The sequence below is a fragment of the Syzygium oleosum genome, unplaced genomic scaffold, assembly GCF_021117445.2.
Source record: "Syzygium oleosum isolate NSW1041296 unplaced genomic scaffold, Sole_v2.1 Sole_v2.15, whole genome shotgun sequence".
Taxonomy (NCBI): Eukaryota; Viridiplantae; Streptophyta; class Magnoliopsida; order Myrtales; family Myrtaceae; genus Syzygium; species Syzygium oleosum.
The window spans coordinates 8,885,233-8,900,083 of NW_026607499.1; the positions used below are offsets into that span (position 1 = coordinate 8,885,233).

The 14,851-nt window shown below is 41.6% G+C and overlaps 1 protein-coding gene across 1 annotated transcript; it reads right to left on the reverse strand.

The window, feature by feature from the left end:
* Positions 1-9,740: 9,740 nt before the first annotated feature.
* On the reverse strand, positions 9,741-12,110 carry LOC115675676 (cytochrome P450 78A6-like). The gene is made up of 2 exons (XM_030598435.2): positions 10,982-12,110; positions 9,741-10,834 (listed from the first exon to the last, which is right to left on the reverse strand). The coding sequence occupies exons 1-2, from the start codon at positions 11,978-11,980 to the stop codon at positions 10,181-10,183; spliced, it is 1,653 nt and encodes a 550-aa protein (XP_030454295.2). The 5' UTR covers positions 11,981-12,110; the 3' UTR covers positions 9,741-10,180.
* Between the last annotated feature and the right edge of the window lie 2,741 nt (positions 12,111-14,851).

Below are 14,851 nucleotides of genomic sequence, written 5' to 3' on the forward strand. Positions count from 1 at the left end.
ACTTATCAAATAATCTATTGCTTGACGATTAAAAGTTACTACTTCCACATTCCTCCACAAAATGACTCTTGAACTCAAGGTCTATATGCACAGTCCAAATATTTCTTGTGTCTCTTACATCTTATACCTAACAAAATCTATATATATATATATGATAAAACAGGAAGTTGGTTACAAAATCAAAGTTCTCAAATCCACATACACACACACACACATATATATATATATATATATATATATATGTATATATATATACACCAATCCAAACTCAACTAAACCCAACACATATCATCAGACATATTCAATTATCTTAACTTAACTCATATCCAAAACTAACTACCAAAAGCTCCCCACTGATAGCACTCTCGTCCTATTTGCCGCCAATTAAAGAACCTAAAAAAGATTCGGAAAGAATGGTATGAACAGCCACAACTTAGTGAATAGTACAAATCTCTTCTAAGTAGATCGAGCATTCACTATGCATCCTTGTAAAACACAATCATAACTCATCTATCTCATATCTAGTATATAATATACGTATATTTTAAAAAATGAGTTACATCATTTCAACAAAGATTTTACGTATTAGAGTTATTTATCAAATCAACAATAATAAATCGACCATCAATGGTCTATTCTATTGATCCATCTCTATCAAATCAAACATTAGTGATCCATTCCATTAATCGATCTCTATCAAATCACACGTCAATGGTCCATTCCATTGACCAATTTAATACTCAATATTCAACTATGGTCACGCTTAATGTCGTGATAAAGGTGACCAAGCTTTACCCTTTGGCTAGTTCCCCACTTATATCAATTGGTGATTTGGCCCAGAATGACGTCTTGACAACAGTATGCATACTTAACCCCTCATTCGATTCTAATCATAGCAACATGAGCATAATTCACTAACATTCTAATCATAGCAACATGAGCATAATTCACTAACATCATTCTCCAAAAACCCACAAATAAAATTTAGAATCCATCTCAAAGTGTAGATTTACTAACCAAAACATATAACTTTTCACAATTTAATTCATCAAATAGTGTACCTTTCATAAACTAGATGCATAAATCAACCACCTTTTGTAATTCCTTCATGAAACGTTTTGCAAACCTGTCACAAACAATTAGTTCAAACTATATTCAAAAGATATTTTGCCATTTCAAATAGACAATAGGGTAGTAAATGCTCGATCTAGTTTTATGCATCCAATATCCTTGTGAAGATTGTCCAATGGACAAATTGGAGATCGATGAGTATAAAAGGACATCAACGGACGCTAAAGAAATTAAGAAGCATCAAGAGTATAGAGCAATCCATTTTACAGAGAAAGCTTTATATATTTACTGTTTTATGAGTTTACTATAAAGTGAAAAGTGTAATATCTTGAGAAGTGTATCAGTGCTATAGTTTGTGCTTAGTATGAGATAGTAAGATCTATCCGCTTAAGTATAAGGGCCACCAGTTTCAAGAAGAAGTGCTTTGAATATAAGCGGTACATACTACTGTAACTACTCAAAAAATTGCTCGTGGAATTTAGCCAGTAGGCTGTTAATCTAGGAGAGTGGATATAGGCTTACGCCAAGCCAAACCACTAAAAGGCTATTCGCGCATTGTTCTCTATCTCTCTGCTCATAACTATTACTGTCTCATTGAAGCACACTGCACTAGTTAAAATTACTTGTTCCCGCTTATATTAACTCGTTACTACTATTTCACTTATATTTAACTTGATTGTTATAATTACGCAAAAGAAATTCAAATTTTCTTAAAATCACTTATTCACCTCCACCTCCTGTAGGTAATATTGTTAGCCACCACACTCTCGTCTTATTCTGTGTTGAGGTATTACCCTTGCGTGAGTTTTGACGGGAGCACTTCCTTTTACCCTAAACTTCGAAAATTTTCTACGATCAAATTGTAACTCCAAAACAATTTCCATCAAATATTATGGCTCTAAAATATCTTAAACTTTTATTTCCCCATAACTTTATTTCTTAACAACTCCTAAATTGAACGCAGCAACTCAGAATTGACATAGATCTGAATTTATGCAAAGAGGACAAGTGTCCTATCCATTAGTTGGAGGAAACAAACCATGCGTACTGAGAGGGCAGATCCTCCTTTTGATGACAACATTCACGCCCGTTACTGAGAAGTCAGTTTCTTCTGAGGGTAAGACAATTTTGTTATAGCGTAGTTTAGTAGTATTGCGATAGACGTCATTTGATCATAACCATTTGGTAGATAACTAATGTTTATTGGGTATCCATATGGACAGCGAGGTAATCGTGTGTTCTATATAAATGTGTTTCCCTTTCAGTTGTCTGATGAAATGAACCAACCGAAAATGGTTGTAACAGTACTTGTAGAGGATGGCGGGGTCATTGAAATTGTAAAAGACAAGCATGACAATAGTGATGGCGTTCCTGCTTCTGATCTCTCTGCTCCATCACAATCTCACAGTCCTTCCTCAAGTTCTGCGAACCAAGGAAGAGATTCTGAATATTCAAATCAGCCGTATGATACGATTGAAGTGCAGCAACAAGTAACACAAACTTCTCGAGATAGAAGCTCCAGAGCATTTGAAAATTTTCATTTGTGAAATTCCACCATCTTTAGATCACTCTTGTGCACCTCTCCATTCAGCAAACTCAGGTACAAGATACCCCATCTCTAGTGTTGTTTCATCTGATAAATTTGCTCACTCATGAGCCAAAAAGTTTCCCTCAAGCAGTTAAAGATGCAAAATGGCGCAAAGCAATGGGCCAATGGCCAAAGAACTAGACGGACTTGAGCAAAACAACACTGGGACTTTGGAAGATTGCCACTAGGAAAATGCCCTATTGGATTGAAGTGGGTTTATAAGGTTGAGTATAAACCCAATGGTAGCATTGAGAGATAAAAAGCACATCTAGTTGCCAAGGGTCACACGCAAAAACAAGGAATTGGCTACCATGAAACATTCGCTCCAATGGCAAAGCTTACAACTCTGAGGTGCCTTCCTGCTGTGGCATCTATTTGGAGATGGGAACTGCACCAGTTGGATGGGAACAACCGCTTCGTTCATTGAGATTTTGATGAGGAAGTATATATGACTATTCCACAAGATTTCTCGCGAGAGGGAGAAACACGGGTTTGTCGCCTACTAAAGTCCTTATACGAACTTAAACAAGCATTGAGAAATCGGTTCGAGAAATTCACCATGCCTCTTGCAAGTAATAGGCTTCAAACAATCTGCTGCAGACTAACTTCGTTTACATCTCGTCAAGGGACTGGGTGTGTTATAGTGCTCAGTTACATTGATGGCATTATTATAGCTGGAAATGACCCTGCTCACATAAAGTCAATCAAGCAACATTTGAGCAAGTGTTTCAACATCAAAGATTTGGATGTTCTCGAATATTTCTTGCGAATTGAAGTAGCTCGTTCTCAAAAGGAAAATGTCCTTAGCCAGCGGAAATGCCCACTCAATATCTAGAGAAATACACAAGTTGTCCAATGATTCAGGACTTTTTAAGGCCGACGCTTCACAATATCCACGACTAGTTGGACAATTGATCTACTTAACCATTACGTGACCAGATATTTGCTACTCAGCACACATTTTGAGTGAATTGATGCAAGATCCTTGAGAAGGACACTGCGGTGCAGCGATGCGAGTTCTACATTGTCTCAAATCATCACCAGGTCAAGGGATACTTCTTTCTTCAGCCAATGATCTTTCTCTACGAGATTATCACGACTCGGATTGGGCCGGTTGTCCTATGTCGCGGCGTTCCATGACTGGATACATCCGAATGTTAGGGAAACACTCCTTTATCTTGGAAGATAAAGAAGCAAACCACTATCTATAGATCATCCGCAGAAGCTGAGTATTGAGCAATGTTTGCCACTTCTAGTGAATTGTTATGGCCTCCAAGTCTTTTTTTAGATATGCAAGTTTCGATCCACAACCTATGCAGCCGTATTATGTTAACCAAGCCGCGATGCACATTGCACCTATTCCGGTATTCCCTGAACGAAAAGAACCCATTAAAGTAGAATGTCATTTTGTTCGAGAACGAATACAGCCCAAAAAAAAACCGGTGAACACGTATGTGCTGACGAAGTATCAAAATCGTGGATATCTTCAAGAAAGCTTGGGTCGTGACAAATTCTACTCTTTGGAAGCAAGTTAGGCATCATAAACCTTCATGCACTAACTTGAGTGGGGTAGTAATGAATGACGTATCCTGTAATTGGTTGTCATTACCAAAAGTACTTTATATGATGTTCCATATACTTTCCTTGGGTTACCCATTTCCTTGGATACTATGAAGTATGAATAGTTCAGGTTTGTGTCTTATTTCCTGGTGTAATATAATGTTGACATCTCAATGAAGATTACACAATGGAGGGCTCTCCAGAAACTTACAATATCGCACAATGGTTGACGGTTATTATTTTGCATATAGTTTGTTGCATTACTTTTGCACTACGTCTTTGCCAATACGTGAGAAATGACATTTGTGGCTAAAATAATGGAAGTACATAGGATTTGTTAGGGTACGCTTAGATTCATGTGTCATGTACGTATTTATTGATGATTATAATTAAATCTTCAAGACATGTAGAATAGAATAAGTGAAAATGTAGAGGCAATATATTAGGGTTACAACTCAATTTCACATGTAAAATCTATAATATTTAAACACGAACTGCAAAAGTTTAAACTCTTTCTTTTGTACTTTACACTTGAAAATGCTCGCTATTAAAGACTTACAGAATTAGCAAAAGCATCGATCGGGACTGAATCAACAAGAACTTACACATACATAAATGTATAAATGTACACGTACATTTCTTTTGCATTACATCTATCTTCTTTCATCAACTTAGATGTTCTTGATATAAAATTGAAACTTAATAGGTTTTCCAGTTGAAATTTAAATGACATTGGAAACAATTTGGCATGACTAATTTTATTTGACATAGGTCTCAAGAAATAAATTTAAATTAACACGGGCAATGCACGGGCTAAAAAACTAGTTTTAGTCTGATAACCACTTTACTTTGTTCAACTAAAATGAAAGTGTTAATGTGAAATATTATCAATCAGTCTAAAAACGTTAGCACTAAATTTGAGCTAAGAGTATAGTCGCCATCCACATGTAAATTAGTCTAAGTTTGAGATGAAGATAGTACTTGAATGATATAGAGGTGTTTGCACCAAAATCTAACTAGGTCGGAGACATGAGTAGACACGTGGTTATCGATAAATGGTGATCGATACTGGATATATGAGCCATTGTTGATGACCAAAAGAGTTGTTGATATCATTATACATTGATGACCATGAATCAACTATTAATTTATGACATGTGGTTGACAATTGTCATAGTAGAACTAGTTGATAAAGATACCGATTAAAATATATTCTAATTTGAAATCACCCGTGGAAAGAGCAATGGAGTCCAGTAGATCGTGGAGAAGTGATAAAGGTAACTCAGTAAAAGCGAAAGATCAAGGCACAATTTTAAAGGAGTAACCACCTCAAGATAAGATTGTAGCATCATGAGTTCATGCAATCGAGATTCTCGAAGATATGGAAACACGGCTAAAACTGTAGAAGAACTCCTCTCAAGCGATTATGTCATAGGTACTATAAATACCAGTGCTCAGCTACTGGAGAGCCCCCCCGAACAAATGAAAAACATGTTATTCTTCAATTATCGTTCAAATCCTGCACTGTAGTTATAGTTTACATATTTGCATTGTCGATTAAATTCAGACGTATTTCTTAGTTGTAGTTCTATATCCGCGTTGTCAATTAAATTCCAGCTTGTATCTTTGCTGTAGTTCTGGGAGCATTTTCATCTATTAAATTCTGGCATTGCATCTTTATGTTCTCAGCCTTTGTCGTCGATTAAATTCCGGCACAGTTTGTGCACGTTTGGTTTCATTCGAAATGAAGTTATCAATTCTATTGCCTACCTATGATATTTCCTATCCGGAATGGTCACAGAACCTGTCTCCTCTAATAAAAATTAAAGAATGACTTTCAGTGAAAGATATTTCGTTGCGAAGTCGAATTCCGGCAAAACAAGAGCAGAGATTTATCTCTGTCTAGTAATTATTAAAGCACAGTTACGAACTATGGAACAGCGGAAGAGAAAGCATGAGTTGCAGTCACTATTAGATTAAGGTGTTCATAGAGGGGACTAATTGGTGTAGAAGCTGGACTGCTTCTAAGGATACGTACTTGGCAACGACGAGGAAAGAAATCATGAATTATCATTGCATTCTCAATATCTCGATCAAAATATATTGATTCTCCTGACAAGTAGTGTGTTTTAAATAAGTATAGACAGACTGTACATGATTCAAAATTCAGAAAAGTCAGCGCCAAAGACACCTGGGAGAGTAACGAATGATGTATACATATACGTAGGATCTTGTTTGTATACATAAAGATTGAGATTAAGAAGATGTTTACCCCAATGAAATCCGAACCATGGACTTATTTTCAAGACTATGAAGGGATATTCTGTGGAATTAAACGCATCTTCTATCTAATAACCTTAAATTTGGAGGCACGAGACGGTTTCTTGCACGACCCACCAAAGGAAGTGTATGTCGCAAATCGAATTTGTCTGCAACCATGAAAGTGCCCAAAAGGGACGAACTGTCTAATCCCTGCCCCTCCGAACAGGAAAAAGGGCAAGAGCTGTGCAGTGTCATGTGTTGCGAGAGGCGGATAAACGTAAATCGATTGTCTTCTACGCCAGCTCTGGACATCAAAATCTGAGAAGGTGGGAGAGTGACTGGGGATACGCAGGCTGCGATATAATGTGTTGAATGGATTAGCCCCTGCCTGAGCTCCATCAATTATTGTCATCAATTTGGTTAAACCTTATCCGATAGTGATGAGCCATAAACTAAGGAGCCAGCTTAAGGGCACCACTTCATGCAATGCATTCAATGAATAGCCTCCGTGCAACTCTAAATCTTTTTTCTGTGCCTGGCCTAATTTTGCAAACTCACATCATTATCGTACGGTTCATGTTAAATCACATGCAATTCTTTCCCGCGTCAATACAATTATCTCGAGATGTTATAAACCGCACACATCAACATCTACAATGCCTCATAATTAGGTTTTAGGGAAACCATTTGGCCCGTTCCGGGTCCGTTGCAGAGAAATCAAATCGAGGCTCGAATACATTTACTAGAAAAATCTAATGCAAAAGTTAAGCTACTAATTGGAGAGCAAGCACAAAGATATAAAGTTCATCCGCGGCTCTATATTCAAACGACACGAAAATGCATTTTAACGGTACAAAACTACAAAATAGAAAACCTTAATGCCAATTCAAGAAACTAATAATAAGAGAAGCTCCTTTTTTTCCCGTGAATAATCTTCTTGAGAATGTTCGTGGATTCTATATAATATGTATATAATATGCCCTTAGCAGCACATGAAAGGGTACACGGGCATGTCCAAAGCTCATCCACATAAGAGGCTACAAGTTTTTTTCTTTATTCTGATATACATATTAACTGGTGAAGAAATGTGGTCCCATAACATATAGAGCTAAAAGAATATGGAAAGTTGGACGCAAGTGGGTGTTTGATTTGCCCTTGAGAAGCATATGCTTGTTTGCGATAAAACAAAAGGCTAATGCAATCCATCCCACAGATCTTACCGGGATCAGATCAATCATCAAACAGAATATAGTAAACAAAACTCCATGATTTCTCCCAAACGTGGACCAAAGGGAAGTGATTTTTCTATTTGCATATGGGTTGTCGTGTTGCGCGGAGCCGCCTTTCGCGGTCACTGTCCGCGTCTAGGAATCAAGAGGGAGCCTGCTGTGTGGGCTTAATCATCATCTTTTGGAGCTTCATTCGTTGGGGCGTCCTCATCGTCGTTCCCCAGCATTTTACATTAATATACAGCGGTGATCTGTTTTAGATCCTTATCAGTGTGGACTCCTTAAAAACATAATGTTCCTGTCAACCGTCTTGATTATTACATGAGCCAAATGAGCGCCAACAACTCCTGATCAGTTTTGTGTACACGTAGGGCTCTTCATTTTGTAATCGGCTTTGTTCCCCTTGTCTAGCCTCATGCAACTTCCAAAACTTAAAGAATACTACTCCATTCCTATCATCACAAAGCAGCACGCCTCTAAGAGCCCCTCGTCTAATTGTTTGTACTCCACACGTGTATTGTTTTTGTTCCCCGTGTGTCGGCCAATGGGTTGATTGGTTTTTTTCATTTTCATTTCACAAGGTTGAGCTTGATATATAGGATTCTGCGTGGAAAACATGAGAAGGGATTGATTCCTACCTAGGTATACGAGTGATGACTTGTCTTAAGTGACCTGCTTCGGGTTACTTAGGTGACGACGACTCTCTCCTAATCACGCCTCGAGAAGCAGCACGACGAACTATTTAATTCTTGCAGTACCAGCGATATTGAAGCAATACAAACCTCCTTGGTAAGCGGTATAGAATGATCTCAAGTTTACACAATACTCAGTCGTGAAAAAGTTCGTAACAAACGAAAGAGAACACGATGCATCTTAACTAGGTAAAGAGTCGCCGCGTGTCGGTATTGTGTTGACGTACTTCCTTTTGATAATTCAATAGATTTGCCGATATATACGGGGACATTATGACCTGTCCGCCTTCATAAATGTATATATTATAGGACACAAGGGGTATGGTGTGATCCAGGCAGAGGGTATTAGCTACGATACCTTTCAGTATTTGTGCGTTTGTTAAAAGAGAGATGGTACCGGGAATATGAATAGGCAGAAGGGACCACGGTACAAATCAACTCGGCGGTCATCAGTGACGCTCGGCCGGGCCCAGGAGTTTATCACCAGTGATGCAAATTCTAATACTATAATCAGACTTTTTGTTAATCCCAAGTTGATCTGTCAATATGTCATTTGGACAGTTTCCTCAAAACCATGGGCTTATCGCAAGATGTCCACAATTCATTGGAGAGCATGAAAATGACCCCGACAATCCAAGCTGTCTGCTAATCTTTCACAGATTGATTTTGGTTTTGCATGCGCATTAGTTCCACCAATAATCATATCCATACTAGTCTCCACCGGGCACTGGGCACTGGCTCCCGAGTGAAGTCAGTTAAAACTTCGGTTAAAACCTCGATCGCCTTTCTCCTTGACAGACGTATGGCTTTTATATTATTACGAAGGTACGGCGCGGTCGTGATGAATGATACGTCCAAAGAGAGGGTGAACGATCAAAACGACGCTTTTTGAGTAAAAATATTCTGTTACGTCTAGCAATAGGATTTCCCATTTACGCGCAAACCATTGGAACATCGATAGTGAATCCACTTGATTTAACTATTTAATTATCTTCGGCAAAAAATTTGACTTTGCTAGGCAAGTTACGTTAAAGACTAATATACAGTGACGATGGAACGTAGCATTTAAGGTATCTATGAATAGGTTTTGGGCCTCGTTAGTAATTAGAATTGCGGTGAAACGTCCTGCCCGTGATTAAAGAGCGCGCTTCACTCTCTCCCGCGCGCCCGGGTTGCATCGAAGGCCTGGCGGGTTTGTACTCACGCGAGTACTCAGATTCAGTCACATATTCGTCATGTCTCCGAAAGAGAGACCACGATGCGCCGATCTATCTAATTCGAGTGCACAAGTGCCTTTGATTATTCGGAACGGGTTCCTTTGACCTAGGCAAGCGATGATACGTGAAGAAGCTTTGTGCTAGCTTTGACCAGTATGTACACCGGCTAAAACGTTGGGAAATCAAAACGATAATACACATCTCCGACAAACGTCGAGCTAATCAAAACAAAAGTAAGAAAGGAGAAGAGAAGAGAAGAGAAGGCCGCTGTAACTCCAAGACTATTATGGAACCACAAGAAAAAAACAACCAAACTTAAATTTGATGACGAGAGGGGGTTTTCTTTTAAGCTGCTATAACCACACACACCCACCCAGCCACCCACCACCCTCTCCATGATAACCTAGCCCTACACTCTTGTTCTGGTCGTTGACTTTATCTTACCCCTTTGAAAAGAAAAGCTTATTTTGACGATAGTATTAAGGTCTTTTCTTCAGTTTCTTTTTTTTTTAATTTGCTTTTTTTTGGTGGGGGTGGTGTTGTTTGTTGTTTGTTCCAGGTTCAGCTTGACGTGCGCGACGGCACGCGCCTCGGGCGGAGTGTGACGGCGAGAGGGTTCGCCATCTCGCAAGACAGCCTGAGAAACTCCGACAAGTCAACTCGGTTGTCCTCACCCCCCGCCGCCCCCCTCCAATCGTGCTCCTGCAACATGGCTCCCACCCAATACGTGACAGTCGTCAGCCCCAGCGCCTTCCCGGGGCAGGCCCTCCTCCCCGACCCGAACGGGGCCAGCCTCAGGTCCGACCCGAGCACCGAGAACTCCGCCCCTTCCCCTCCATCGCCCCCGCCCAGGAACCTCTCGGGCCTGAACAGGAGCGGGTCGGGCCAGACAAGGGGGTCCCTGCAGATGGCCCACATGTTGACCATGGCCGTCGTCCCTGCTGGCACGTGATGCCCGTCCACGGTCGTGTCAGTGATGGCCAACCTGGCCCACGACAGCAGCGGGCCCGGCGGGTGCAGCCTCAGCACTTCCTTCACTACGGCTTGGAGATAAGGCAGGTCCCCTATGTCCGATTCGCTGACCTCCCTTGACATTCCCACCACCCTGTCGAGCTCCTCCTGGACCCTCCCTTGAACTTCCGGGTGCGCCACCATCCTCGCCATGATCCACTCCATCAGCACCGCCACCGTGTCCGTCCCTCGAAATATCATTTCCTGTTCATATATGACTCCCAAATTTTAGTACGCACCTCCTCATGAAGAACGTTAATGGCAGACGAGTACTGCCCACGATATGAAACTCTTGAAAGTTTTTTTTTAAGTAAGCTCCGCAAAGAAAGATGTTAAAAGCTTGGTGCTTACCCACAGAACGGCGATGATATCGGAGTCGGACAGTTTATCAGGACCCTGAAGTGAGAGCAGAACGTCCACAAAGTCCCGGTGGTCGGCGGCCGGTCGAGCTCGATGCTCTGCGATGATTCGGCTAACCAAGCGGTTGACTTTGGGCATCAGCCTAGAGCACCTGAATCTGATCTTTTGAGGGTCCAGCTCTGCCATCCAGGGGACATGGTCGGACCAATTCAGCGTGCCTAATAACTCGTACCCTTCGTCCACCATCTCCGTCAGCTCTTTCACTTCGCTGCTCGTGCAGCTCAAGTCGTAGGATTGTCCGAACACACAGCTCATCATGTGGTTCAGTGAGGCTCGCTTCAGCAGTTGGCGAACGGTCATGGGTTGCTCTCGGGAAGCGAGCAGAACCGCGACCATCTGAGAAGCAATAGCGCTCCGCTGCGACTCGGAAGCCTTGATTTTGTTCGGGAAAAAAAGGTGAGCGGCGGCAATTCTCCGGAGGGTTCGCCAGTAGACGTCGTGGCGAGCGAAGCCAATTGCCCTGTTGAACATCAGCCTGTAAGCTGACTCTTTCACAGGGCGATCGGCAAACACGGAGCCGTTGAGGATTTCTCTGGCGACTTCAGGGTTACATGTCACGATGACCCGAGTGTCGCCGAGGCTGAAGGCCATCAGGCGCTTGGCGCCAAAGGCTTCAGCGGCAGCGGCAACCCGGTGATGAGCTAAGTGGAGCATGAGGCCCATGCTTCCGAAAAGAGGCAATCCCCTGGGACCGGGGATCGCGTGGAAGAGAGATAGAGAAGAGGAGGATGGTGCGAGGAAGAGCACTTTGCGCCAGAAATATTTGCCCCAAGCGGGGCCGCCAGGGTGAGACCAGTGGAGGAAAGAGATGGCGAGCCAAATTAAACCCACCAAGAGGAGGGACAAGGCAATGTTATCATGGGTAAAGGCTCTGCATTTGGACGCGATGGCGAATAGCCAGAGGCTTTCGATCTCTGAACTCCTGGTCATGCTTGGTTTAGAATGAGGTTTGAGGTAATCGAATGGGTTGGGTGGGGGCTGGTATTTATAGGGCAGAGCACTGGGACGGCCCCTGCGTAAACTAATGGATTTATAGTTAGAAGAAAAAGGAGTGTGAAAGGAGAGCGAGGGTATGTATTTAAACACTTATATTCGTATAAGAATAATCCTTGTGCGTTTCCATTCACTGTCTTATTTAAAAAACAACATTAAGGAGAGAGAGAAAGAAGAAGAAGACCAAAGAGAAATAACAGCGCCGTCACGAATGCATGACATGAGTTCAGTGTGAAACAGGCAAATCCCCGGCTTCTCTTCCTATCACTTGGGGAAATATCTATATCTTACTATTATCTCAAATTTTTTTCACTGCTTGTTGTCGGAGCAGTGTCTACCTTCAATCTAGTCGTTAGGGAACACGGCCGGTTATAATAGGTCATATCCATAAATTTTCCAAACCAGTGACCGTTAGATACTAAATCTGGGAGCCATATGTGCATGCGTATACTAAAACAGGTGAATCCGATGAGAGCCTCGAATAGCAAAGTAGGATCTCAGAGCCAGAGCGATCTCTTGTGCTGGAATTTGTTCCCATCTGCTTTATGGTTAAGAATGTTATTGGTTGAGCAGAGAAAGAATGTTACTGGTTTGGTGCTGTTATGAAAGACGTATACTCTGTTTTAGTGCAGCGGAACTACTCGTCCTTTCGATTCATTGGTAGCTAGCCCCCCAGCCGCCACCCCCACCGCCCCCCAAGAAAAAAAGAAAGAAGAAAATTGAAGTAGAGTGACGTGAAATGGAAAGTCATCATTCAAGCATCAGCAATGACTCCTTTTAATTAATCACGAGAACTTTCTACGGGCAAGACGAAAGTGACGCCCAAAATTGTTTTTCGCTAGCTCCTTTGAACATGAGAGAGTGGAGTTTTTCAAAGCACCAAGGGTACAGGACATTTCTCGGTAATGATCCTGTACTTATGTCTATTGACTCACTCATTCACAACAAAAGCAGCCAGAGTCTCCCATTTCCAGGAATGGTCGGGGAAGGTCATGACCCTTTTAATACAGACTCTGTTTTGCTCTTTTGCTTGGTGGAAACAGAGTAAGGAAAGTGCTCCAAGAGTCCTCTTTTTCCAGGAAAAGTTGAGGAAGAGGAGACCCAACATTAATTCTTTTTAATTAACTATCGCCAATCCCAAGTAGGAGTTCGCCATATGTCTCCAAGTAGCAATTCGGTTTGGGTATCTGGATCATTGTCTTTCTTTGGGTTGTGATTACACTTTGACAAGATGCATATACCTGCACCGGGAGCACACATTCAAGGATTCGGACTCACTCCATATATTCCAAGGAGTGGTTAATCTGATTTAGGCGCTGATGGTTGTTGCCTTGGAAGGATGCAGGTGGAAAGATGACTTACGGTCAAGAGACTTGCCGTCTCTGATGGGCCATCACTTTGGAACATATCATATGAGGTCAAGATGGAGTCATATTTCCTCCCACGTTTCTTCCTTATTTTAAAACCCTTGTGTTTTAACTGGGAGCGGGAGACTCATTTCAATAAGTCATCTCGAAAACAAGTTGGCCTTTTTTAATGAATTTGGAGGAGGGTCACACTTGTTTATCCAATACAACTTGATGGATTCCATGCATGATTCTATTCCCCCTATGGAGACTCTGCGTTTGAGGTCTGGATTGCCTCTGCAATTTCACGCTCAAATGCCTCTCATGGTCTCGGGAAAGTAGGCCACATTTTCCCGGATGGAGAGCTGCCCAATGATGAATCAATGACATCTGCACCATTCTATACCGCAGTAGTTGCCGCAATTCCGCGACCATTTCCTTCCCGGTCTTTCTCTTTGACTGATTATGGGACTTCATTCGATTGGTCTGTTTCACGTGTTCACATCCGATGCCTTGACCGTGTAACCCACGTATGCCCGCTAGTTTATTCTACTGGTTGGCGTTTATTTATGTTGCTTCTGCAGAGGGGAAGCTTCTTGCGAGTCAAGTCACAGGTTTTACATCTCCTCTTGACGAGAAAAACACAAAACCCCCAAACCGATAAACACTATAGTCATTTGGTGATTTGAAGAGGCATATCTCTAGCATGTACATTAGTAAAATCAAGGAGGCAATAGGATGTCTACCACTAGCCCCCTTTTGCATAAGTACAATTGAAGGGAGCAACACATGCTTTGGAATATTTACTCCGCCTTTGTTGTTTTGTTGTTCCTTCCCCTTCCAGTATCATAGTAGGCTTGGGCCCCCCAATATCAATAACCTCGAGGAAGATTCCTGTGTGAGAATGGAAGTCGTCATTAACAATGCGATATACTAAATCACCCAACCAGATCGATATACAAAGAACATGCATCGCACTTCAAATAGAATTTGAGTAAGTGTTTTCTGTCAAAACGCCCAATGAGAAGCACCACATCACTTCTAGGACACCATTCTTGTAAGCTAGCCTTCTCGACTCAAGGTGCTAAAGTCTGTCTGGATCTGTAATCTCCTTTTGAATGAACTCAGTGAAAAGTGGACAGCATGTATAAGACAGGAGCTTTCAAAATGCTCGACTCGAACTAGTTAGACAGCTATATATAGCTCGCTTTCTTATTCGCCCAGTGAGTTCGAGAGCTGGATTTTCGAGAAAAGAAAAAGTCCTGCCTTGGGAGGGATTAAGCCAGCTGGGTGTGAACAATCTTATATATATATATATAATTGGACCAGAGTAACAATTCTAAATTTCTGACGAAATTAATAAGCATATAGATGACTAGTGATGATTAACTATATACAACGCCATGTGAACATGGACCTTCCTCAACCCAGAAGTTGGTTGGTCGTAGCAATGGGAAATCTA

Coding starts and splice junctions, on each gene's coding strand:
- LOC115675676 (XM_030598435.2), bottom strand. CDS start 11,980: ATGACCAGGAGTTCAGAGATCGAAAGCCTCTGGCTATTCGCCATCGCG. Junction 10,835..10,981: donor ATATCATCGCCGTTCTGTGG/GTAAGCACCAAG, acceptor ATATATGAACAG/GAAATGATATTTCGAGGGAC.